General features: G+C 51.7%; 2 protein-coding genes across 2 annotated transcripts in view; one reads left to right on the top strand and one right to left on the bottom strand.

Annotated features, from left to right (window-relative positions):
* Positions 1–24974, top strand: part of LOC310921264 (olfactory receptor 14A16-like) — a gene marked incomplete at both ends in the record, with an annotated part of 496219 nt that overhangs the window by 104398 nt on the left and 366847 nt on the right. The window lies entirely within an intron of this gene.
* Positions 11300–21747, bottom strand: LOC310921150 (serine/threonine-protein kinase PAK 3-like; the record flags this gene model as incomplete). Its single annotated transcript, XM_083881261.1, has 6 exons — positions 21705–21747; positions 20825–20934; positions 20053–20170; positions 19275–19374; positions 18703–18842; positions 11300–11416 (listed from the first exon to the last, which is right to left on the bottom strand). The coding sequence occupies exons 2-6, from the start codon at positions 20899–20901 to the stop codon at positions 11300–11302; spliced, it is 552 nt and encodes a 183-aa protein (XP_083737387.1). The 5' UTR covers positions 20902–20934; positions 21705–21747.

Here is a 24974-nt window from a genome sequence, read left to right as displayed (position 1 = left end):
GCCAGAGAACATCCTGTTTGACCTGGCCACTGGGCAGGCCAAGCTGATTGACTTTGGCTGTGGCACCTACCTGCAACAGACAGTCTACACTCAATTTGCAGGTGAGTCCACGCAGGGGTGTGCTCCCAGTTCCGGCATCTCATGGCCCAACATCCCATGGCCCAACCTGGGTGTGGCAGCAGGGATTCTCCCTTTTGCTGCCAGTCTTGGCACTGAGTCTTCAACCAAGTTGCTTTTGAGCAGGGTTGGGTGGGGGGCCAGCTTTCAGCCCTGCCAGCAGCCTTTGCCAGCCACTCTGCCCAGGCCTGGTGCTGGGGCTGGGGCAGACAGCTCGACAAAAACACCTGTGGGTGGGGGTAGCAGAGAAGCAGGGACTAGAACCAGTGCACCAGCCAGTTTGGTGTGCAGACAAGAATGGGCTTGGACTGCTCTGCTTGCCTTGTTTGCCTTGGCTTGATAATGTTTTTGGGGCGATGCCAGCAGGGAGGGTGAGGATGTGGTTTTTCCCCAGCACTGAGTGGGCTTTTCCTTTGCATGTCATGGTCAGTCCTTGCCAAGGCTTCCGCTGCCCTCTTCCAACACCAGTGGCTTTTTTTCCAACCCTGAGTTTGTACACAAGTCACAGGTGCTGGTGAGAGAGCAGCGGGTCACCCCACGGGCCACTGGTGCAGCCCCCACATGCCCAGGGATGCTGGGGCCAGGCTCTGGGAGCAGCAGCATCCCCCTGATGATCTCCATCTGTATTCCACAGGAACACCATCCTACAGCCCCCCAGAATGGACCGACTTTGGGTGGTACCACGGTGAAGCAGCAACGGTGTGGTCCCTGGGCATCCTGCTGCACCAGATGGTCTGCGGAGAGCATCCCTTCAGGAGGGGCCAGAACATGAGCTGGGGCCAGCTCCCGCTGCCACAACGGCTCTCTCAAGGTGGAGTCTCATCTCTGGGCGCAGGGGAATACCAGTGCTGGGAGACAGCAGCGGGGCTTGTGAGCATCCTGCTCTGGCAGCAGCTGGGGAGGTGGCACATGTCCTGCTCTCCTGCTCTCTTCCAAAACAGGGAGTTGATGGGAAAGTTTAGGCCCAGCTCTGAGCACATGCAGCATGCCTGGGCATGGGAATAGCGGGACAGGAGCCTTCTCCAACTGACTGGCGGCTTCTGGTTTCTCTCCCCAGAGTGCCAAGATTTGATCCGGTGGTGTTTATCCCTGAACTCCTTGGACAGGCCCTCATTAGAAGACCTGTTCTGTGATCCTTGGATGCAGGATATTCATCTGCCCTAGAAGAAGGGAGAGAGCCACTGCACACTTTGATCCAGGGCCCTGGTAAGTTACACCCCCATGCATGCCTTGGCAATAGGAAGCAAAGCAACCCAGACTTTTTGTCCTGCCTGTGTCACTGCACAGGGGTGATTGGATGGGCACAGGCAGCCCTTGTGCTGGAGCTGAGCTGCTCTGCCCAGCACTGGTTGCCACCATCCAGGCTGCTTTTGCTTGTCCTGGTTCACTGACAGCTGGGGCTGTGGACAGAACACTGACAGGCTGGTCTCACCCCCAGGGAAGAAGGAGCTCCTGGGCAAGTTGCACCAGATCAAGCTACTGGTACTGCTGGAGACATGGAGGTTGACAGCAAGGATGACAAGCTCTTCCTCCACCTGGCCACCAACAGCTGAAGATGCTGGAATTTGATTCTGGCACCTTCTTCAAAGCCAGGCTCCACAGCCAATTTGCAGATGAGTCCACACCCGGGTGGATGCTCCCAGATTTGGGTATTGCACAGGCTGGCCAGGAACCAAAGGTTCCTCCTTTGCTGGGCTGGATGCAATGAATTCTTCAGTGGGCTGCCCTGCTGCTTTTGGGCAGGGCTGGGGGGTAGGCTGGGTGGTTACAAAATAGGAGTTGGCTCCTGGCCCTGCCAACAGCCCCCACCACCCACCGTGCCCTGGGCTGGGGCTGGGGCAGCCAGCCCGACACAAACAAAGCCCCATGGTGGGAGCAGAGGTGGGACTCCAGAACCTGTCCATGGGCTGCTTTGCTTTGCAGGCAAGGAAGAGCTTGGGCTGCTGCACTCTCCTTGTTTGCTTTGGGATCACCAGAACTTTGCAGGGGGGGGCGGGGCAGTGAAGAGGGGATGGGAAAAAGCCTGGGCTTCCCTCACCTGTGGGTGGGTTTTTCCCCAGCATGTAGGGGTTGGGCCTTCCTCAAGCCCCTGACAGCTACAAGATCTTTTACCTTTTCTCTTGTTTCCCCTTTTTCTCTGTAATCTATTCTCAATAATTTGTTGTTTGTTTTTCTAAAGGAAGCGTTCTAGGTGGTGTCCAGTCTGGATCAGGAAGTGCTTGGGACCAGCTGTGGTGTGGATGGGCCGTGCCCCTGGAGAAGGATGAGGACGTGGTTTGGGAGCAGCTTTTCTTGAGGCAGCAGATGGCGTGAGGTGGGTCCCCATCTTCTTGGCGTGGGTGAGAGAAGAGGTTTTGGGGGATGGCAGCGAGCACAGGAGCATCCTGCTCTGGGCAGCTGCTGAGGGCTGGATCTGCCATGGCTGGGGCAGGCTGGGCACATGTCCTGCCCTCCTGCTCTGCTGCCAAGGGCAGCAATGATGGGCAGCTTTGGGCCCCGCTCTGAGCACGGACAGCATGGCCTGGGCACCGTGGGGGGCTGGGACAAGGGCACAGGAGCCTTCAGCTCACGGGTGGTTTCTGGTTTCTCTCCTTGCAGCCGGGCTCTGCAGATGCTGAGGCTGCTCTGGGCTCTGCCAGGGCTCTGCTGGGCTCAGCCCTGGGCATGGCTGGGCTGGCTGTGCCCTCACATGGCTCTGACAGCTTTGCATCATTTGAGCCCGTTCCGAGCACAGCGCCTGAGCTTTCTGCTTTTGCAAGTGAGTGAGACTCTCCTGCAGGCCAAGAGATTGCAGTTAGGGGTGCACACCCAATTGGCAAGAACCCAGATGCTACACGATCCCAACTGAACACCCGAATCTCCACAGGATGTTTTATCTGCCCTACTCCTCTCTCCTTTTTGGCTGGAATTGTGCAATTGCACTTTCTTCCTCCTCTAGAAGTGCCACGAGTGGGCCAAACCTGGTGAGGGGGCCGTGTTCCTGAGGCAGTGTGGTCTGGAATTGGTGGATGAAGAATTGCCCTTCTGCATTAGTACACCAGAGCAAAAAGCTGTAAGTGGGATTTTCCGTCCTTAAGAAAGCCCTGACCATTTCAAAGGGAATGTGCACCTCATTCACAGGGTGAGAAGGAAGGTCATCCTCTAAAGGATTTGGGGTTTGATGGAGTTTAGATTCCCAGTCCTGCTTGAAGCTGGAAGGGTACAAGCAATTCCCTATTGCTTCAATCACAATTAAAAAACAATGTTGAAAACAGTCTCCAAAATCTTTAAAAGAGGCTGCTGAGGTCAGAAAGATGGGTCCATGTCATCAGCACATTCACAAACTAAATACCTGAGTTCTCTTTTTCAAAAGATCAGTTACCTCTTAATGCAAAGTTACAGAAGATATTCCACTAAAAAGTTGGAATATCTTTTATGTACATTTTATGTACAATCTTTTTATTTTTTCTTTTATGAAAGAGATAACATGTCCTATAAATGTCTTTTGCTGCTGGTTCCCGTGTGGAGCAGCTCCCTTCCCACTGGCTGAGCTGCTCAGGCAGAGCCTGGCAGCTCCTGGCCCTGCAGGGCTGAGGCTTTTCCCCATTGCTGGGCACAGACTGATGGAGCAGCACTGCTCAACACGGGGACACACAGAGGGAGCAGAAGCAGCTGCCTTTGTCCACCTGCAGCTCCAAGGCCCAAACTGTGAGCAGACAGGGCTGGAAGAGCCTGGCAGGCTCCCTGTTTGCTGTGCTGCCCCACTTGTGCCCGGCCCAGCTCTGCGGGAGGCAGAGGGAGAACAAGGGGCAGCTCCCTGCCAGCCCCAGCCCAGGGACCCCTCCAGCCCCGGGCCCTGGGGCACTGTCAGCACCTGCTGCTCCAGCCACGGCTTCTGCTGGCCCTGACAGCAACCACCAAACTGTGCCTGATCCCCAGGGAGCAGCAGCAGGGCCTGGATCTGATCCCTCACTCTGGGGCAGGGCTGGACAAACGACCCCCACAGCAGCAGCAGCACATGGAGCTGACTTTCAGCACAGCCCCTGCCACTGTTCCCTCCCGTGTGCAGGGGTGTCACAGCAGCCTGAGGCACCTGGGAGCCCTCAGGGCCAGCAGGGAGTTGAGATGGCAGCCCTGGGCTCCTGGGGGTTGTGCAAGAAACAGAGGTGGGGACTCCCTCTCCATGTGGAGCTCCCAGATGGAAAAGGCTGCTGTGAGCAGGCAGCTCCAGGGGCAGAGAAAGGAGGGTCTGGACACTGGATCTGTGCCAGTTCCACAGTCCTGGGCAGCAGCCACCGAGCCCCAGGGGAACAGAGGGCACAGCAAGAGGGACAAAACCAGGCAAGGGCAGAGCCTGGAGAGAGCCAGACCTGGAAGCAGGAACAGCTGCTTCATTGCACTCTTGGAGAAAGCTCTTGGCTGCTTCAAAGGGCTCAAATGCAGCAAGGGCAGAGTGGGACACCAAACAATGCTCCTGCTTCCGCACCCTCCCCTCTCAGTGTCCCAGAAGGAATTACATGAACTGTTTTCTTCTCTCTGTGTTGTCTCCTTCAGTGTGAGCAGCTCAGCACCAGGAGCTGAAGGAGCTGAAGCCTCAGGCCACAGGAGCTGAGCAAGAGGAGACTTTCAGAGCAAATGAATGCTGCTAACGTGAATCCAGCTGAATCCAGCAGATGAAATCATGGAATCACAGAATCCTTTCTGCTGGGAAAGACCTCTGAGCTCACCCAGCCCAGGCAGTCCCCAGCAGTGTCCAGCCCAGCCCTCAACCTGAAGTCCCAAAGGTCCCTGAAGTGCCAAGGCTGGACAGGAGGCCTGAGTGAGGCCTGAACAATCGGCCCTGAGCCAAAGGTGCCTCTGGATGGACCTTCCAGCCAAAGGTTATCTTTGTATCTACTCCCTAACGAAATATCCCTGATCATTAGCGTTGTGTTTGATGTATCCACTCATTAGTGAAACGTGTATTGACCTTTCTGTGTTTAGAAGACAGACAAGGCCATGAAATGTGACATCTGGCCTTGTTTGGGGCTGGATGGGCAAAGTCACCTCCCCTGGTTCCTCCCTGGGCCCTGGCCAGGCTTTGGGAGGAGCCAAGGAGGAGGATGAATCCAGATGTTGCCACCCTAGAGATGCTGTCAGTTTGTTCATTCAGCACCATCAGAGCTGGGCCCTCTCCCAGCCAGGCTGGAGCCTCCCCTGTGGCTGGAGGAGCTGCAGGAATTCCCAGTGTCCGGGAGAGGCTCTGCAGCCCTTGGCTGTGACAGCTTCCCCCAGCTGATGTGTGGGTGTGGGTGCTGGGAAAGGCTGAGGGGAGCTGGGGATGGATCTTTCTCACTCCCTGCGGGCAATCCTTGGTGGGGATGATTGGGTGCATTGCTGAGCTGCTCCTTCTGTGCTCCTTTGCTGCTTTGAGCTGCAGTAAATTACACTTGAGTTGGTCAATTCCTTCAGCTGGTGTCTGTGTCTATGTGCTGACCCTGCCCACTAGTAAAACAACATTGGCATCGTCTGGCCAGATCACAACAAAATGTCACAGTGTAAATGTAAGTGTAACTGTAAGTGTAAATGTAAATGTAAATGTAAATGTAAATGTAAATGTAAATGTAAATGTAAATGTAAGGAACCAGCCCCATCTGGAATTCTGGGATGGGAAGACCTTCTCTAGACTTTGCTGGCTCTGGAGTGGGCTGAGGTCTGAGCACTGTGCAAGCAATAGGGGAGTCAGTTAGAAGAAGCTGAACCACTGGATGTCTTAAAATGCATCCAAAATTTGCATATGGAAAAAGGAAAAGAACCTGTGGGTTTGGAAGACAAAGCTGAATTTTATTAAGAGCACATTGGAAACAGCACTAACAGAAGGAACAATTATTGTTGGAACACTCCCACATGGAGTGACAGAAGAAGGCTTCAATCTTGAGCTCAAATGCATTTCTGCAAGTGAAAAAATATTAATGTAATAAATAGCTATATACATATTTGTAATATAGTTAGACATATATATATTGTATATCTATATCTGTTCATATCAATATCTATGTCTATGTCTACATCTAAAATAATAATCATGTGAAATTCTGCTGGTAATACTAATTTGGTAGCTTTGGCTGCTCAAGGATGTAACACTAAATATCCTACAGAAAAGCATTGCCCAGGATCCAAAAGTCAGTGGTCAACTTTGTGAGATTGTATACAATGAAAAAAGGAGGAAGGGATGAAATTGGTTAATTTTACATGGTTTGCTGATACTGTTATGCAGAATGTTCTGTTACTGTGAAAAATACAGTGATTAAGACTGCTGGGTTGTTCATATCCCAGACAATCCCCAAGCTGCAGGATTGGTTGAATGGATGAAGGGGTTGTTAAAAGAGCAGTTGGAAAAATGAGGAGATGGGAACCTGTCCCGATGGAAAACCCATGTCCCAGATGTGCTCCATACCCTTAACCATGGCCCCAGTGGGGAAATGGAAATCCCCTGGGTGTGCAGGGCTGCACCCAGTTTGCAAATCCAACCATGGACAGGGAGACTTTGACCTCCTGGGAAATTGTTCTGGGGGAGATGGCCCCTGACAGGCCACCCCAGAGGCTGCAGGGCTGGACCTTCATGCATTGCAATTAATTAGGATAAATCAGAAGCAAATGAGAGTTATCAATACCAAAACAGGAATTCAGAGTCCTCCAGGACACTTTGGTTTGGTCACTGCCCACTGGAGCTTGGCCTTGCAAAGTGTTCATGTCATGGGAGGAGGAATCGATGCAGAATATCAAGGAGAAATTAAACTGATAGAAAGAGCAGTAGAAGAGTGACAGAAAGAAGACAATTCTTGGTGGGATTGGCCTCATGGCTACGAAATCGGAGGCTGCTGTGAAATGTATTCATGGCAGTGACTGTAATCATTGCAGTGTGAGCACTTGGTGTGTTATGATTCCATATTAGAGTTGTTGTGACACTTTGTGCTCGGAAATGGAGTGCTAAGACTGTCTAAAAAGAGACAGTCTCAAGAAAAAAAGGGGGATTTGATAAATAACATAGAAAAACATCTCATTAGGCATGTTTTTAAAGCAATGTGAATTATAGCCCTGAGTAATGAACTTGAGCAGCACTTAATTGAAGACAAGAGGAGATAGCTTTGTGCCTAATACTTAAATCTAAGACTCTTGTTTGAAAGAATTGTTATGAAGGTTGTCATTCACCTGTAGGGCAAAGCACCAATTGAAAAATTGAGGCCTGTACAGCAGGTCCTGACTGAAGCCTGAACAACAGGCCCTGAGACAAAGCTGACCTCTAGATAAACCTTCCAGCCAAAGGTTATCTTTGTGTCCATTCATTAATGGAGCATTACCACCAAAATGATCTCTGTATCTGTTCAGTGGTGAAATGTGGATTTACCTTTCTCTGTTTAAAATCAGACAAGTCCCCATCTGGCCTTGTTTGGGGGGTGAAGGATCCCAGTCAACTCCCTTGGTTCCTCCTTGAGCCCTGGCCAGGCTTTGGGAGAAGCCAAGCAGGAGAATGAAGCCAGTTATTCCTGTACTAGAGGTGATGTCAGCTTGTTTGTTTAACAGTGTAAAAACTGAGCCCTCTCACACTGAGCTTGGAGCCTCACCTGGGGCTGGAGGAACCTGCAGGAATTGCCATGTCCAGGAGTGGCTCTGCAGTGACAGCTGTGACAGCTTCCCCCAGCTGATGTGTGGACCAGAGTCTGAGGGCAACTGGTGATGGATCTTTCTAAATCAATATAAACAATTTTTGGTGGAAACAACTGGATGTGTTGCTGAGCTCCTGTTGTAATTCTTTACTAATGATTATGTGCTTTGCTGAGCTCATCCTTTTGTAATTCTTTGCATCTTTGCATTATATAAATGACACAATTCCTTCAGTTGGTGTCTGTGTCTTTGGTGCTGACCCTGCCCACTGGTGAAACAGGGCCCCGTCCTGCCCAAGTGTCACCTGGGACGACAAAAACCCTCACTCCAAATGTCACCCCTTCCTCCTTGTTCTCCCCACTTTATACACTGCATATGATGTCCCGTGGTCTGGGCTATCCCTGGGGTCACTTGGGGTCACCTGTCCTGGCTGTGTCCCCTCCCAAGCTCCCCCACAGCCCCAGCCCCTCCCCAGCGTGGCCGGACAAGGGGCAGGGAAGGCCTTGGCTCTGTGTGAGCTCAGCAAGAACAAACCCATCTCTGTGTGCTCAGCCTGTGCTCAGCACCCGGCCCCAGCAGTGTCCCAGTGCCAGCCTCTGTGGCATCGGTCCCCACAAGGGGTTTCCATGGCAATGGCCAGGCCAGGTGACCCAGGTGTGGTGTCCCAGGGAGGGCTGCCATGGAAACAATGGCCAGCCCTGACCCTTTCTGTCTGCCTGAGCTGCCTTTGGCCCTGGCAGTGGCGTTTGCTGCTGGTCCCGCGGCGCCTGAGCAGCCAGCGCGGCACAGGGCAGGTGGCCATGGCACAGCCCCCAGCAAGGGATCCCCTCTGCCTCTGGGCACTGACACCAGCCCTCAGCAAGGGGCCCAGGCAGTGGGCTCAGGGCAGTGCCCGTGGCCACAGCCCCTTGCCATGGCCCAGGCCAGCTTGGCATGATGATCCACCCTCACTCCTGGCCCAGGCCAGCCCTGCACTGCCCTTCCCCACTGCCTGTCTGCACACAAGCACTTCCAGGCCTCTCTGCATTTCCCTTGCCCTCACTCTGGGCTCACTCACACACCTCTCAACAACCCACCTGCAGCTTGGACCTGCAAGGAGTTCAAAGCTTGCCTGTCCTTCAGGTGCTGGTCTAATTCTGCCTTCAGCCAGCTCTGGATTTGTGTTTATTGCAGAACCTCCTGTGTGTCTAAAACATTCCTTGCATGGTTCTGCCTTGGGGAAGGGGAACCTCCTTGGTGGCCCCTTGGCCTTGGCGCACACTTAAGGAGATTGTCTGAAACTTAGGAGTTTTAGATTTCTAAAAAAGAAGAAAATCCCTCTGTTGGCTGAGTACAGCCAGTTCTCCAAGCAAAGCAGTTCCCAGGTGAGTGAGGAGAGACAGGATGGGGTTGGGGAATGTGGAGCAAGGTTGTCCACACTGGGCCAGAGCTCAAGGCACAGCTTCTCTGAGCAGGCCAGACCTCCTTCGAAGAGACTCTGGGTCAATATCAATCACAGAGTGCTGCAGTCACCTTTTCTCTAAAGACAAAAATAGACCCTTGAAAATAGCAATGTGGGTTTATTAGAAACTCTTTGTAAGCTTCCTCCATAACTTTATGAAAAAGGCTTCCTAATGAACTGCATCAGACCAGAGGGAAATCAAGGCACAGCCATGGTTTGTCAGGACTTGCTTGATCCTAATGAGCCCCGTGCTGCATTTGGTGCTGAGCCCTTGAACCTCAGGGCCTGAGAGGAGATTGCACAAACCTTTCCAGGAGTCAAAGTCAGAAGAAAAACCTAAAGTGTCTAAAAGCATTAATGGGTCCCACTGAGGTCCATCCCCAACACAGGCTCCTTATGGACTCCTTAAAGGAGAGAATTGGAGGCCAGGATTGCACAAAAACGACTCAGAGACTCACTGTGAGAAGGAAAATGCCAAGTACCTTAAACAGCTTGAGTATCTCAGAGCATTAATGAGCCCCACTCAGTGTGAATGTAAAGCTCCCGAGGGACTCATTAAATCAGATAATTAGAGGCAAATTATCTCGCACAACAGTCAGTGTCAAAAAGTAATTCCTTAATAAACATTGAGTACTATGAAGTGCTAATGAGCCCCACTGAGTGCTGTTACTGACTCAGAATCCCAAAGGACTTGTTACAGTAGATAATTGGGGCCATGATGGCACAAAATTCTCATAAAGTCAGTTTTAAAAGGGAAACTCCAAGTACCTTAAAATAACTAAAGTATCTTGAAGCATTAATGAGCCCCACTGAGTGTCATTACTGACAAAGCCTCTCAAGGGACTAATTACAGCAGATAATTGGATTGCACAACTTCTTAGAGACTCCAAGGCAAAAGCAAAACCCAAAGTCCTTTGAAGAACCTGCAGTCCCTGGGAGCATTAAGGAGCCCCCCAGGGCCATTCCTGACCAAGGCTCCCCAGGGACTCCTTCCAGCAGATCCTTGAGGCCACTGGGATGGGAGGGGGATGCTGAGGGCAGGACAAGGGGCTGAGAGTGCCCAGCCTTGCTGGGGCTGTGCCAGGAGGCCCCAGGGCCTCCGGACAAGGTGTCTGCTCACAGCCCTTGGTGGCACAGAGGCTGCTGTGCCCCAGGGCACCAGGACTTGGCTTCTCTTTGTCCCCACCTGTCATCACTGCCTGCAGTTCTCTGCTCTGCCTGGGGCCTGGGGACACTTTCTCTGTCATGAACCTCAGTGGGACCCATTAAAACTTCAGAAAACCTTGGAGTTGGATTCTGACTTGGAGTTCTGGAGAGGTTTCTTTATCTCCCTCTCAGGGACTGATGTTCAAGGCCTCAGCACAAGCCCCAAGAGGGTCACTGAAGTCCCTGTGCTGTGTCTGTGCTGCTGAGCTGGGCCGGGCTCCTGGCACAGAGGCAGCTCCTGGCAAGGGCAGCGCTGCAGAGAGACAGCTCTGCCCAGGAGCAGCTCCTGTGCACAGCCCAGCAGGGCTGGGGCACTGCCAGGGCATCTCAGGGACACGAGCAGGGCACAGGCAGAGCTCACAGGGGCTCAGCACTGGCAGGGGCTGTGTGCTGTCCCAGAGGGGGCTGTGTCACAGAGCCCCAGAGCAGCTGTGATGTCACAAAGGCGCTGTGTGACAGCACAGAGTGGGTTGTGTGAGGTCACAGATTGGGCTATGACATCACAGAGTTTGTTGTGTGAGGTCATTGAGCAGCTACAGCATCACAGAGGGGGGTGTGGGACATTGCAGAGAAGGATGTGACCCCATGCTGTGGCTTTATGACATCATAGAGAGGGCTGTGAGGTCATAGAGTGTGCTGTGACATTACAGGGTGGCTGTGTGACATCACTGAGTGAGCTGTGTGACATCACTGACTGGATTGTGACATCACAGAGCTAGCTGTGACTTCATAGAAGGTGTCTGTCACATCAGAAAGTGGGATGTGACAACACAAACTAGTAACACTAAAAACAGAAACAGGAAAGGTCCCAATGAAAAATGGACAAATAGGAAAAAACAGTCTGAGATTGTGAAGAGTTGCATTCTGAATCTTCTGGAGCAGGAAAAAGGGAGTTTATTGCTTCTGAAAAGATCAAGGCATCATTTTCCTCAGGGGATCCTCGATTTCCTGGTTCCTCAGGCTGTAGATGAGGGGGTTCAGGGCTTGAGCAACCACTGAGTAGAGAACTGACAGGGCCAGATCCCTGAACTGAAAGGGCCAGGAGACAGATTGGGGCTTCAGGTAGGAAAAGATGGAAGTGCTGAGGAAAAGGGAGACCATGGCCAGGTGAGGGAGTGAGGTGGAAAAAGCTTTGTGCTATCCCTGCTCAGAGGAGATCCTCAGCACGACCCTGAAGATCTGCACATAGGAGAAAACAATGAACACAAAATAGCCAAGTGCTAAATAGGCACTAAATGTAAGAAGGCCCAGTTTGCTAAAGAAGGAGTGTGAGCAGGAGAGCTTGAGGATGTGTGGAATTTCAGAGAAGAACTGGCCCAGGGCATTGCCATGGCACAAGGGGGAGGGAAAATGTATTGTCTGTGTGCAGGAGAGCATTGAGAAAGGCACTGGCCCAGGCAGCTGCTGCCATGTGGGCACAAGCTCTGCTGTCCAGGAGGGTCCCGTAGTGCAGGGGTTTGCAGATGGACACGTAGCGGTCGTAGCACATGATGGTCAGCAGGAAATACTCTGCTGAAAAATAAAAAGACATAAAAAGCTGAGCCACACATCCTGTGTAGGAGATGTTCCTGGTGTTCCAGAGGGAATTGTGCATGGCTTTGGGGACAGTGGTGCAGATGCAGCCCAGGTCACTGAGGGCCAGGTGGAGCAGGAAGAAGAACATGGGGCTGTGCAGGTGGTGGCCGCAGGCCACGGCGCTGATGACGAGGCCGTTGGCCAGGAGGGCAGCCAGGGAGATGGCCAGGAAGAGGCAGAAGTGCAGGAGCTGCAGCTGCCTCGTGTCTGCCAATGCCAGCAGGAGGAAGTGGCTGATGGAGCTGCTGTTGGACATTTGCTGTGTGTGGCCCTGGGGACTTGTTCATGGGTAAAGGACAGTGACAAGTTAGGACAGGCTGCTTTAAACCAAAGCTGTGCCATTCCCTGTAGACTGTCCTGCTGGTGTTGGTGTTTTTGGTGCTGACCCTGACTGCTGACAAAACAGCAACACATTCACTTCAGAGCTGGACTGGGTTGATGCACAAGATGGCAGATGGGGCTGAGGCAGCCACACACAAGATGGCGGATGGGGCTGAGGCAGACACACACAAGATGACGGATGGGGCTGAGGCAGACACACACAAGATGGCGGATGGGACTGAGGCACACACACACAAGATGGCGGATGGGGCTGAGGCAGACACACACAAGATGGCGGATGGGGCTGAGGCGGGGCCTCCCAGCACGGTCTGCGGCCCCTGCCAGCCCAGCTCCAGCCCTGGAGCCGCGTGGGGCAGGGAGAGTCCTTCCTTTCAGCCCTTTGTTGAACAGGACATTAACAGACACCTGGAAATGGGCACGGTGTGGCACATTTGCTCTGTGCACACAAACATAGACCAGCCAGTTTGGAATGTCAGCTGGCAGTATTTTGGTGTCAAGGCAATTCAAATAGGTGAAAATAAGAAAAAACTCCAGGCACTGAACATTAAAAAAAAAAAAAAATATTTTTTCTCCAAAAGAGGGCCAAAAGCATTTCCTGAGCAGATGGACTTTGTTTAGCATCAAGAAGCATCACAAGCGGTTTGGTCCAGGCAGGAGTCACAGTGACTGTGAGGGGATGAAAACGGAGATGGATCTGCTTGAGGCGGATGGTGCAGTGGCTGCTCACCCGCAATGTGTATCCCTCAGGGCACCTATTTCTTTAGAACACCATGAAGACTACAGAGAATTGAAATACAAACCAAAACTGCAGCGGGAAGCCCAGTGCACTTTAGGTTGTTCTCCATGAGACTCTTCAAGCTGAGCACGGCCATTCTGTTCAGCAGACGCACAGGCAGGGGCTCCTTGGAGCGCTGCTCTGGCACCCGTTCTTTAGAGTAGGGGATTGCAGGGGAAAACAAGAGAAGCCCATCCACTACTGAAGAGGAGCAGTCACTGACAGGAACCAGTGGGTTAAGAAATGTGAGGGGGGAAAAAAGGCAGAAATTGTGAGGTGACAAGTGTGAGAAATGGGAGTGGAAAAAGGAGAGAAATGTGAGGGAAGAGAAGGGTAGGAAACCTGTGTGGGAAAGGGTGAGAAAACTGAGCGGAAAATGGTGAGAAATGTGAGTGAAAATAGGAGAGGAGGGTGAGAGGAGGAAAAGGCAGGAAATACAGTGGGAAAATTCTAAGAAACCTGAGCGGGAAAGGGTGAGAAACAAAGAGGAAAAAATGGAGGGAAGTGTGAGGAGAAGAGAGTGAGAAACTTTACTGGCAAAGAGAGAGAAAAAACAGGCAGCAAATGTGAGGGGAACATTGTGAGAATCCTGAGGGGGAAACAGTGAGAAACCAGAGGGCAGAGAAAGGCAGAAAACAAGAAGGGGGAAAAAAGGGTGGGAAGTCTGACAGGAAAAGTATCTGAAAACAGTAGTGAAAAAAGGGCACAAAATGCAAGAGGAAAAGTATAAGGAACATGAGGGGAAAAATGATAAATGTGAGGGGGAAAGTGTGAGAAACATGAGGCCCAAAGTGAGAAATGTGAGGAGATATCTTGGAACAAAATGACTGAGAAAAGGAGAGAAACATGAGGGGAGAAAAGGGCAGAATTAGTGAGGGAAACATTGTGAGAAACATGAGGAAAAAAAGAGCAGGAAACAGTGGGAAGATGGGGAAATGTGAGAGGTAAAGTGTGAGGAAAGGGAGCTGAAAAGGGTGGGGAAAATGAGTAAAAGTTGACAGGCAAACATGACAAGAAAACTGTGAGACTCGAGAGGGGGAAGGGGTGGAAATGTGAGAGGGAAAAGAGCAGGAAATGTGAAGAGAGAAAAGGAGAGAAGGCAGTATTGGCATAAGAGCTGAAATAATTTCTAACACATTCCCCCATGCATTTGCCCATTGATTGCACAAGCCCAGGGCTTCTCTGTATGTCCGTCTCCACCTGTGCCTTGGTTCCTGTTTGGAAGCAGTAGAAGTGGCAGGATGTGCCCAGCAGCAGGAGCTGCTCCAAGCTGGGAAGGCGCCAGGTGGTGCTGATTTCCAGAGGCTTCTGTGTGCCAGGGGAGGCCAAGGCAGGAGTGGGTTGAAAGGTGCTGGTGCTGCTGCTCCTCTGTGCCAGAGAGCCCCGGCTGGGCAGGGCACGGCGCCCACTGCACTGCGGGCTCTTTCTCCTGCCACAGCTGGGCACAGCTGGCAACAAATCCCCATGACCTGTGGGGAAACCAAGGGCTTTGTGGAGGCTGCATTGCTCTGCACACACCCGGGACACCTGCAGCACAGAGCTTTGGGCCCCAAAAAGGTAACCCCGAGGGAAACAGCCGGAAAAGGCTTCATTTTCACCTTGCAATAGAAGCGACTCAAATGAAAGTCACCAAGCAGGGCCCAATCCCTGGTGCCAGCTCAGTGGGAGAAAGGAGGCATGACTTTATTTCAGTGCTGGGTGCATGGGGAATCACTTTTCTAACAGGTGCTCACTCAGAAATCTCACTTACTACTTTGTAACCATGGAAAGAAGACCTACTCATTACTTTGCTGAAACTCACAGACTAAACATTCTCTCCAATTAGTTGACATATTTAAATCACTTCTCAGAAGTTCCTGAGAGGAGAGTAGGACTCTCTTGAGCATCTCTGAGGGTCATTTGGGGACATCCCACTCCTCCAATTTTCTTCTGATGCTCAAGAGCCTCCTACAACCACTTTCTTCCCCTACCAGTAGTTTTCCAGCTTCCTTCTTAGGAGGACTACTCTATTCTCAAGGCTGAGGTAGCCACTTGCACACATCAGTCACTGCACTGGGGGAATAGAGGGCTAAACACTGTCTGTTAATGCAAAGGGAATTGATGATTTGTTCCAGTTCAACATTTTCTCAACACCTTCCTTCTCTGGAAATTGCTCACAAGCATTTCCTCAATTTACCATGAACGTGTTTTTGCTGACTGAAGCCACATTGTGTCTTTTCTTCAGCAATTCAGAAAGAAAACCCCAATTGCCTCCTGAAACCCTTCTGCTCCCTTCCAAATCAGTTCACTGCTCAAGCACAAGGCACAGGCTCATCCCCGATTCCCTCAGTGGGATAGGAGGTCATATTTTGCTGCAGCCAAAAGATTACTAAAAAAAAAGAAGGAAAATTTTGGTGGTAGGTGTTGCAATTTAGGGTTTGTATTAGTTCTAGTTAATTTGTTGGGTGTTGCTGTGAGCTGGGAGAGGGGCCAGGTTGAAGACCAGACCAAAAGGGAAGTAGGATAAGAGGAGAGGGGACAGAAGATGAGGCAGTGGGGAGAGAATAAAAATTCCCTAGTACCCAGCCAAAGGGAAAGGGAACACGGTTCACCCTGGGCTGGGCAAGGGAATGAAAAGCAGCATTCTGTGTGAGTGTGTGTTGTGTGTGTGTTTGGCTCTTGGGAGAGCGAGATACACACCCAGCTCAGGTGAATCCTTACTAAGAAACAGTTCTCTTTTGCTTTCATGACTTTGTCCCCATTTAATTTCATCCGAGAGTTGGTTCCTTTCTAACACCTCTCTCCCAGCAGCTCAGGGCTGTGTTGCACAGCGCTTGCTGTGTGCCAGAGAGCACAAAGCAGGCTGGGCTGGTGCCCCTGAATATTTCTGCAGAGCACTCTGCATTTCACCCCTTTGCTGTGGCTGAGTGCAGAGTTCCAGGAGTGCAGGCGCTTCCTGGCGGAGCTGTGTGAGGCCCTTTTGTGCTGCAGATGTGACCTGCCAAGCTGTCCCTGCCTCGCGCTGGCCTCGGTTCCCCCGGGAGGCAGAAGCGCCGTGCCTGAAGGACGCTGCCCTGTGCTGGAGCCTGCGGAGCAGCCCGGCTCCCTCCCTGTGCCCAGAGTGCTGCACACACTGCTCACCTTTGCCAGGAGTGCCAGGGCAGCCGGCACAAGAGTAGGAATCCTCAGGCAGGCCTGCAGCCCCGGGCTGTGCTGTGCCTTTCTCTCCTCCTGTGCAGACTGCGGGCGGCCAATGCCACCAGTCTGTGCTGTGCCCGGCACGGCTGCGCTTCCCCTCGGGAGCAGCCGGCTGCCAGCTGGGCTCTGAGAGCGCAGCATTCGCCCGCGGCCACCAAGAGGCCCCCAGGGCCGGGCTGCTGCCTCTTGCAGCTCCAAGGGCCTCCTTCCAGCCTGCCCCTGCCCAGGCTCAGGCTGCTCCGGGCTCTGCCAGGGCTCTGCTGGGGCTCCAGCCTGGCCAAGGCGGGGCCTGCTCTCACCTGGCGCCCGCTGACAGCTCTGCACCAGCTCTGCGCCTTTCCCAGCAGCCTCCCTGACATTGCTGCTTTCTCACTGGGGCAAAACTCTCCTCCACACACAGAGACTGCACTTAGGGATACAAATCCAAGGGGCAGGAACTCAAATGCTCTCCAGTCAGAGCTCAAGGCCTGCAGATGCACAGGGTGTTTGGGCTGCCCCACTCGTCCTTTGGTTCTGCCTGCTAATGCCACTGCCCTTTCTGCCTCAAACACAACTGCCACAGCTGGGTAAAACCCAGCCAGTGGGCCACATTCCAAAGGCCCTGTGGTCTGGAGAGGATGACTGAAGAAGAGCCTTCCCCACTTTCCAACTGCACCAAAGAAGCCCTCAATGTCATTTTCCGCCTCTAAGTTCAGAAGGAAATGTTGAGCTTTCTCAGAGGCTCAAGAGAGGAATCTTTGAAAGGAATTGAGATTACAAAAAATTTATTTCTTTACAATAAATGCTAATATCCTACGTTACTATCCTAGGCTTCAATCCTGTGCGACAATCCTACACTAGAATCCCAAGTACAATTCCTATCTACAATTCAACTCTGTAATTCTTCTCTAGGCTGGTGATGGAGCAAACATTTCTAATGGTGGTGTCTCATCCGTCTCTCCACCTTCCACTCCTTCACCATAGTGATCAGTGGCACCAGGCTGGAGGTCGGCTTGGCCAGAGTTACAAATGGATGCTGCACAAAGGAAAAAAAAAAAAAAAACAACAATAAGCCAATTTTTTCCAAGCTTAGAGCCTCAAATGCAGAGAAATACTTTTTAAATGAAAAGGGGATTGAGTCAGAGTAGGTCTAAGGACCAACAGTGGGGCAGCAGTGGCAGAGTTTGCTGCAAGAGCTGCTAAGTGCCCTAGCCCTGGAAAGATTTCAAGTCTGAGCATCCTGATCTCTTTCAAGATGCCCCTGCTCACTGCAGGGCCCTTGGACCAGATGAGCTTTCCAGGTCCCTGCCAGCCCAGCCCAGTCTAGGACTCCTGGCTGTTTGCATTTGAACAGCACCAAGAGTGGAGGTGAGGAGGAGGGGGCTCATCTGATGCCTTGCACTTGAGTGGAGGAGGAGCCCATCCCTGGGACACTGTTTCCCTGCAGCCCCTTGGCATTTTACCTGCAGCAGCTCCTGGGCAGACCAGCGCCGCGCCTCGTCTGTCTGCAGGCAGCAGCTCAGGAAGTCCCGCAGCAAAGGGGAGAGGAGCTTGGGCTGCTGCAGCTCTGGGGTCCCTTTGGTGGCTATCAGGAGCTGAGCCTGGAGAAGAAGGAGACACCAGTCTCTCAGCTGCTTCTTTCACCTCTGGAACTGCTCTCCCACATCCCATTGTTCAAGCTGCACTCTGCAGTGGCAGTTTCTGCCGTGGCACAGAGGCAGAGATGACTTTACTGGACCAACAAAAACCCAAAGCCCGATGCAGCCACAGCTTTTCCAACATGCAGCAGATGTTGCCTTGGCAGCTGATTTCATTGACTGACCTTGTTAGTGGAAACTACATCAGCAAAAGCCCCTTTGCTTCTCTGAGGATTCACCTGACCAGCTTGGCAGGCTGTTTGGAAGAGGGACTTTGCTCTCCTAACTCACTCTACTCTTTCCAAGGATTATTACATGCAAAGCATCTCGGCGGTGCTTGTTGGTCCCTAAAGCACAGCTGCCATCAAACAAAAGCCATCAAGCTTTTGGCTTGCTTCTTCTCTCCAAACCACTCTTTTAGAAACTTGGTTGGGTTTAGGTTTCTTCCCTTCATTTCAGGAAAGAGAACAGCAGCTCTAAAATGGTTGTTTCCTGTTAGTGGGGCCGTCTATGTGGCCAAAAGAGCTGGAACGACTTCTAAGCCAAAGCCAAATGTTGCCTGAGAAGGGAGATTGTTTGCCTGGGGTAAGGCTTGAGTTCCCCCAGTGATGCAACCAAAACTCCAGCAGATGCTGATGTGCTGCAGGGAAATTTTCAGAAAGGGACCGTGGTGGAAGTAGTTCCAGCAGATGGCAGTGGGATTTTGTCCAATGACACACAGAAGGTGGGCTAGGGGAGAAAGACAGCGGGATCAGAGAGTATTTACAACTTACCGAGCGAGGAGTTTCATTAGAGTAAGGAGGTTCTCCTTCCACCATTTCAATTGTCACAATCCCAAAGGCCCAGATGTCAATTTTGGGGCCATATGGGTGACCTTTCACCAGCTCAGGTGCTCTCCACCAGTAACTGCCGACCTCTGAGCTGCGTCTACTCTGCTCAGGGGTGAGTAGAGCAGACACGCCAAAATCAGCTGGAGAGAAAGCAAAAGACTTTTAATTTGAATCCTGTGCAATTAGGAAAGCAAGCAAAAGAATTGCCCAGTAGAAGTTGGTGAATGTGCGGTTGAATCTCCTGCAACAGTCCCTGCTCTGTTTCCTCAGGACTTTAGCCAAGGAAATATGCCATTGGCTACTTCCAAAATCCCCACATTTTTTACACTGCCTCCAGCAGTGGCTTTTGTTCCCCAAAGCTTTAGACTCGTAGCTCCCTCTCTCTGGAAGGGACACACACAGAGCAATGCCACTCTGGCCATAGGTCTGTGCACGTTGCAACCGTGTGGTCAGCTCACAGCAGGGCTCCCTGCACTGCCACCAGCACCATTTTTGGGGAGCTGGCAGTCACTCCAAAGCAGCCCCACCCCCCCCATCCCTGGAATGCTGCACCTGACCAAGAATATACTGACCCAGCTTGACAGAGCCATCGGTTCTGAGGAGGATGTTGGGGCTCTTCAAGTCTCGGTGCATCACGTGGTGGGAGTGGAGGTAATTCAGTCCTTGGAGGCACTGAGAGAGAAACCAGAAACAGGAGGGCAAAAATCAGGGATGGGATTTCATCACACAAGAAAGGAAACAGCTCTCCAAGATTCCCTCTCCAGGGGAATGGGGAGGAATGGCAGAACACAGTGCCATTGAGAGGAAGAGCTTGCTGCTCCAACACCAGCAGAGCAGCACCCTTGTAAAGAAAGGCATGTCAGCTTGTCAAAGAGCAACAGCAACTGCTGGTGTAGACTCCGCCCTGCAAACCAGCCAGGATGATGCTGCTGCAGTGGAGGTGCTCACAAGTCAAGAGCATTTTGGCTGCACTGCTAACCTTTTCAGCTGAGCACTGAGAGAAATGAGTCTCTCTTTTATCTATGCTGTTCCTTTCAAATGCTGCCACCACCACCTTTGTTTTTACAGGCAAGGAATGCAGGGCAGGCCAAAGTTTAGAGAGGTAAGATGGAGAAGAGCAAATACAAGAGCCAGAGTGAGAATGCAAGAGCAGGAGAGAAGAGGAGAAGAACAGAGTGCAGTGAGTGCAGGGGCACTGGCAGGCACTTCACGTGAGACGCTCTTGCTTGCCCAGAGCATTCCAGCGACACAGAAACAAAGCCTGGCCCATGGAATGGCTCCTGTTGTGAGCCCCTTTCCCAGACAGTCCTGCCCCAGCCCTGGGAAGCACAGCTGGGATCCCTGACTGACCTCCCGACTGACGACGGCGATCTCGTCTTCTGTCATGTAGGTCTCCTTGACAGCGTCGAACAGAGTGCCTCCATCCATGAACTCCATCACCAGCCAGAGTTCCTCACGCACAAGGTAGCTGAAAGAAGGGAACAAGACCACGCAGATGAACATGCAAACATAGGTTTCTTTGCTTGATTCTTGTTTCTGGATCCCTTTGTGACAAGGACAGAATGAAAGGAATAGACATTCCCTCCAGGCTGGGCATTGTTTGCAGTCTGTGCACATTCAAGGAGAACAGCACATCTGTGAAAAAGGAGATGTCTCTGATGGCCAGCAGGCAAAAAGTGCAGTTTAGTAACAGCCAAGATGAAAAACGTGTCCCACGGGGTATTTCTGGAAATAAGCACCTAGTGTTCCTGGCATGGACAGCCATGGAATAGAGGGGCAACAATCCAAGGGAAATCCTCTCTAGAATGCTTCATCAGCATTAAAGAAACCTTAAAAATCAATGCTGAGACAACATGGAGGCAGTGAGCTTTCAGGGTATTGACTTAGTATGGTAGGGTTGATGCAGGTTTTTGAACGGTTTTTCAACTATGTGTTTGAAAGCCAGGGAAGACTCATGCAGACGAAATACACTCTCTTCCCATCCACTGGAGATGAGTAGAGAAATAATAATTACCCAATAATTACCAGCTCTCTTTTCTGCCACTGTCCAAAGTGGGTTTTTAACATTGCATGCTTTTAGTTTGTAAACAAACCTTCATGGGATGAGACCATGATCACTCACCTGTCTAAATAATTTACAATATGGGGACTTGTGTTCATCCTCAGGACTCTGATTTCTGTTAGAAGGTCTTCAATCATGAGTCCTTGAATATCGATTTTCTTGATGGCCACCTAGAATGACATTGAAAATCAGCAACTTTAGAAGTTGGTGGCACGAGACCACAGCACACACGGGATGAGTGATTTAGCAATGACACGGGTGAGCCTTGCCAAAGTGCCTTGGGATTAGACAAAGGAGTCATTAGGAACTGACATTCCAACAGTTCATTTCTCTGCTCCTTTGGGGGCCACTTACAGGACACGTGGCCACTGACATTTTGCCTTGTCCACTTGTTAGCAATCATGTCTCAACTGTCACCCCCAAAGCTCTGAGCACACTCTCTGTTTCTCTGTCTGCACTTCAGAAGAAGTAAAGCGTGCCTTGCTACTCTGTGGATACATCTTGGGCTACAGGCAGGGCTTGGGGCTTTTAGGGAGGCCTTGCAGATCTCTCCCTACATGCACTTCCCACGTGCAGCACTGCAGGTGGCTGAGGAACTGCCAGGAACATTCAGATGTATTTGCTGGCAGCCAGAAATGAGAATTCAGCACTCTGAAGCCGTCGGCCCAGAGAGCAGTGAGATGCTCTAAGGCACCACCTTTGTTGGAGCAATTGAGAGCCAGGGAGAGCGTCCTTCTCTGAAAGGAACCGCTGCCCTCCTTGCCTTCCTCCTGGCAGCTGAGCAGGACAAAGACTGTCCCAAATGCACTTGGCAGGCTGGCACCACTCTGTGCTTCTTGTGCCTTTGCAGCACAGCTCTAGCCACAGCTCCAGCCCCAGCTGACACAAGAGAGGAAAGCCCTGGAGAGCAGCAGGATCTGCAGGGGCTCTTGACATTTACCTCTCCTCCTGTGGCAGTGTCGACCGCTCTGCAAACATCTCCAAAACCCCTAGAAACAAAAGAGCAGCAAAGAAAGGAGAAGCCATTTAGATCTTGGAGTGAAAGCCAGCCCAGACAGGAGATGTCTGCTGGAAATGCCTCAAACCTGCAGCATGCAGGAGGGCTCTGCCAGAAGGCAGATGATGCATTTTCCTCTCCAGTGCATGGGCACTGGGCCTATTCTTGAAGCACTGGGCTTTAGTGCCTCAGCTCAAAAGGCCAGGTGATTCTTTCATCTCAGGTTTCAGTTTCTAAACGGGGCAGTTTTTATCCTGAGCACAGACTATTTCCTTCAGCAAACACTTGGGAAGGAATATTCCTGAGAACTGTTATCTCACTGCTGTGCTTGGGGGTAGGTTGCTGTTTCTGGCAATGAAATACAAGTGTCTTTGACAATGACTCCTGACGACACTTACAAATTCTGGCTGGTACTGAGACATGGGGCAGACTAACGCAGTGTCTGAATATGTTTGCAGCTGCAAAGTGCCTGACTTCACACTTGGTAGATATTCCAGCAGCAAATCACCTGCCCCATGACTGTGGAGAAGAAACTGTGGTTGGACTCACCCTCTGCCAACATTTTCCAGTTCAGTGTATTTCCTCCGGGGATTTTCCACGTTCACCATTTTCCCTGAGGGAAACAAAATGCAAGATGCTCACTTGAAAGCAGAGATCCCACCATCCAAGATACAAAAGGCAGCCCCACTGGGGCTGTACAGTCTGGCCTTCTGAGTCCTTTGTGCTCAGCTGGGTAACACCAACAAGCCCAACAAGACAGGCAGCTCTGCAGTACAAGCAGGCCAGCACAGAGCCTGATTTTCCACAGGCCTTTGAAGAGATCTCTTGACAGAAAACAAAGCAGAGGGAGATGCATTCCCAGGAGAGGAGGGCACCTTCTCCACTTTGCAGCAGTTGGCCAAGAGAATGCCTTTCCCCTTGTAAAGCAAAGCAGCTGATGCTGTAAGCAATGCCAAGGGGGCCTCCAGCAGCAGCAGGAGCCTGAGCCGTGATGAGCAGGCTGAGCTGGAAGACGCCCTTGGCCGTGGCCCAGGTGGAGAAGCACAGTGCTCCTCCTCCCCCTGAGAGCAGGGATCAGTCCCTGCCATTGCACTGGCCCTCTCAGCCCCGCACACGTGCCCATCTTCCCGCAGCGGGCAAGGGCAGCAAGGACAGCAGTGCTCCCTCCTCAGGGGCCGGCGGGACACGGACAGCTGCCCAGAGGAGATGCTGCCCCTGGCTGAGCCCAGCCCAGGCCATGCAGGAGCCGGCCCAGAGCAGGGGCTGCTGCCTCGGGGCAGCTCCGCGCTGCAGCGGCCGGGCGGCAGCGGGACTCTCCCAGCTCAGCAAGGCTCCAGCCTCTGCACTCACACTGGCCCTCAGGGCCAGCGCAGCCACCACAACAAAGCTGCCAAAGCCCCAGCACCAGCCCTGACAAGCCATGGCAAGAAGGCACGGCCACACCCAGCCCCTTCCAAGCCGGGGACCCCATGCAGGACACAGCAGGATTGGCTCTGAGCTCAGACACACCCAGGTGCACATCAAGGCCCTTTTTGTGCCAACAGCTGATGGGAGACACAGAGTCACCTGGGCTCTGTTCTCAGCCCCCCCCGGTCTTATCTGAGAGCACAGCACTGGCAGCTCTTCTGGGCAAGAAGCAGATTCAATGACTTGTGCTGCAGAATCACAAAGGACTTGATGTGTGTTCCTCGAGACTGATCTGAGCAGGGCTTGGGTCAATGGGCAGCATTCTAACAGTCATGGGAATGACTGGGAATCAGGGATGGAAAAGCGCCATGGATCTGAGGAATATACAGCAGAGGGGCTGGAGGCTTGCTCCTGAGAAATGCCTACAGTGCACTTTGATCTGATCAAGCCCCAGGGATGTGTTTCTTGGACACATCTTTCTAAGAACAAAACTAGGATATTAAATACAGATTCTTATAAAAGGATTGTTTTTTTCATTGGGGACACAAGAAAAACACCTCTCGGTCTCTGCTTCTGCTTTCACCTGATGTTCTTTCCAAGGAGTTCTCACTGACAAAACTAGAATGGTGTCATTAAAAAAACCTGTAGATGTAGTAGTGGTAAATAAGAACAGGCATAAAAATGACACCAGTCACAGACATGGGGCAGAAGAGCTCCTTCAGGATGGAGAAAATAATTCTACCAAAAAAAAAAAAAAAAAAAAAAAAAAAAAAATCCAGAAAAAACCCCAAACTAAAACCAAATCCAAAAGAGACAAAACACCTAAACCAAAGAAATTCTATAAAGTTTTTTGCTCTGGGGATGGGTGAGAAGTCAGGAGTCTAAGGAGAATTTAGGAAGCTAACCATTCTATCCAGTTTGGCCACCAGCACACAGGACTTGCCCACATCATTTCCTAGGTCACAGCCTTCTGCTGATGCAAGAACAAGCCCTGCTTCTGCCTTCAGCAGACAGGGAAGCTCAGGCAAAGCCCAGCACGTCCAAGCTGCCCTCAGAGGCAGCAGGAACACCCAGAGCACTCTCTTGCTGCCTTGGAGCACAGCATTTCCTGTGGGGAGCCCTAAATGCCCCTGGGACACCACAGTGAGGAGGATCATTTGGTGCAGCTGTGCTGACACGTGCACACAGTGCACTGTCCCTCAGAGAAGAAAGACACCAGACGTACTCAGGAGCTCCAGGGAGTCATCCTCCACCTCCTGTTGCTGAGCAGCAGCTGTGTCACTGCTGGACATGAACCAACTGCCCGGGCTCCACTTCTGAGCTGGGGCAGCAAAGGCTCCTTTAGGTGACACTGCTGCTGCTGCTGCTGCTGCAGGTGCAACAGAAGAGCCTGTGGAGATCTGAGACAACAAAGGAGTTTGTGTCAGAAAAGTGGCTGGCAGAGATTAGCCCCAGATCCCATTTCAAATGCAAGCCCTTAGGGAGGTGCTGTCAGCCACATGCAGGGCTCTGTCATGGGTTTTTTCTGATGTTCACTTCTCTAAGTGGATGAGACAATCCCAAAGGCTGGTTTTACTCAAGTTCACGGCCAGATTCATTTTCCATTTCCTCCAAAATCCATTTGCATGGATTTTCTGAAGGATGACTGCCAAAATGACCATTCCATTTCTCCAAAAGAACTCTTTTCCCCCTCCAAGGGCTGCAGACACACTTGCAGCTGCTTGTTCAGATGTTCTACCTCCTCCCATGGAGTCCTCTCTTGTTTTGCCACATTCAGAACGTGTCCAACTGGCAGCGCTTCTGCCT

This window comes from Zosterops lateralis, assembly GCF_965231275.1.
Source record: "Zosterops lateralis genome assembly, chromosome: 33".
NCBI classification, from domain to species: domain Eukaryota; kingdom Metazoa; phylum Chordata; class Aves; order Passeriformes; family Zosteropidae; genus Zosterops; species Zosterops lateralis.
The sequence above is the reverse complement of the archived record's forward strand: the minus strand, read 5'-3'. Positions and strand labels throughout refer to the sequence as shown.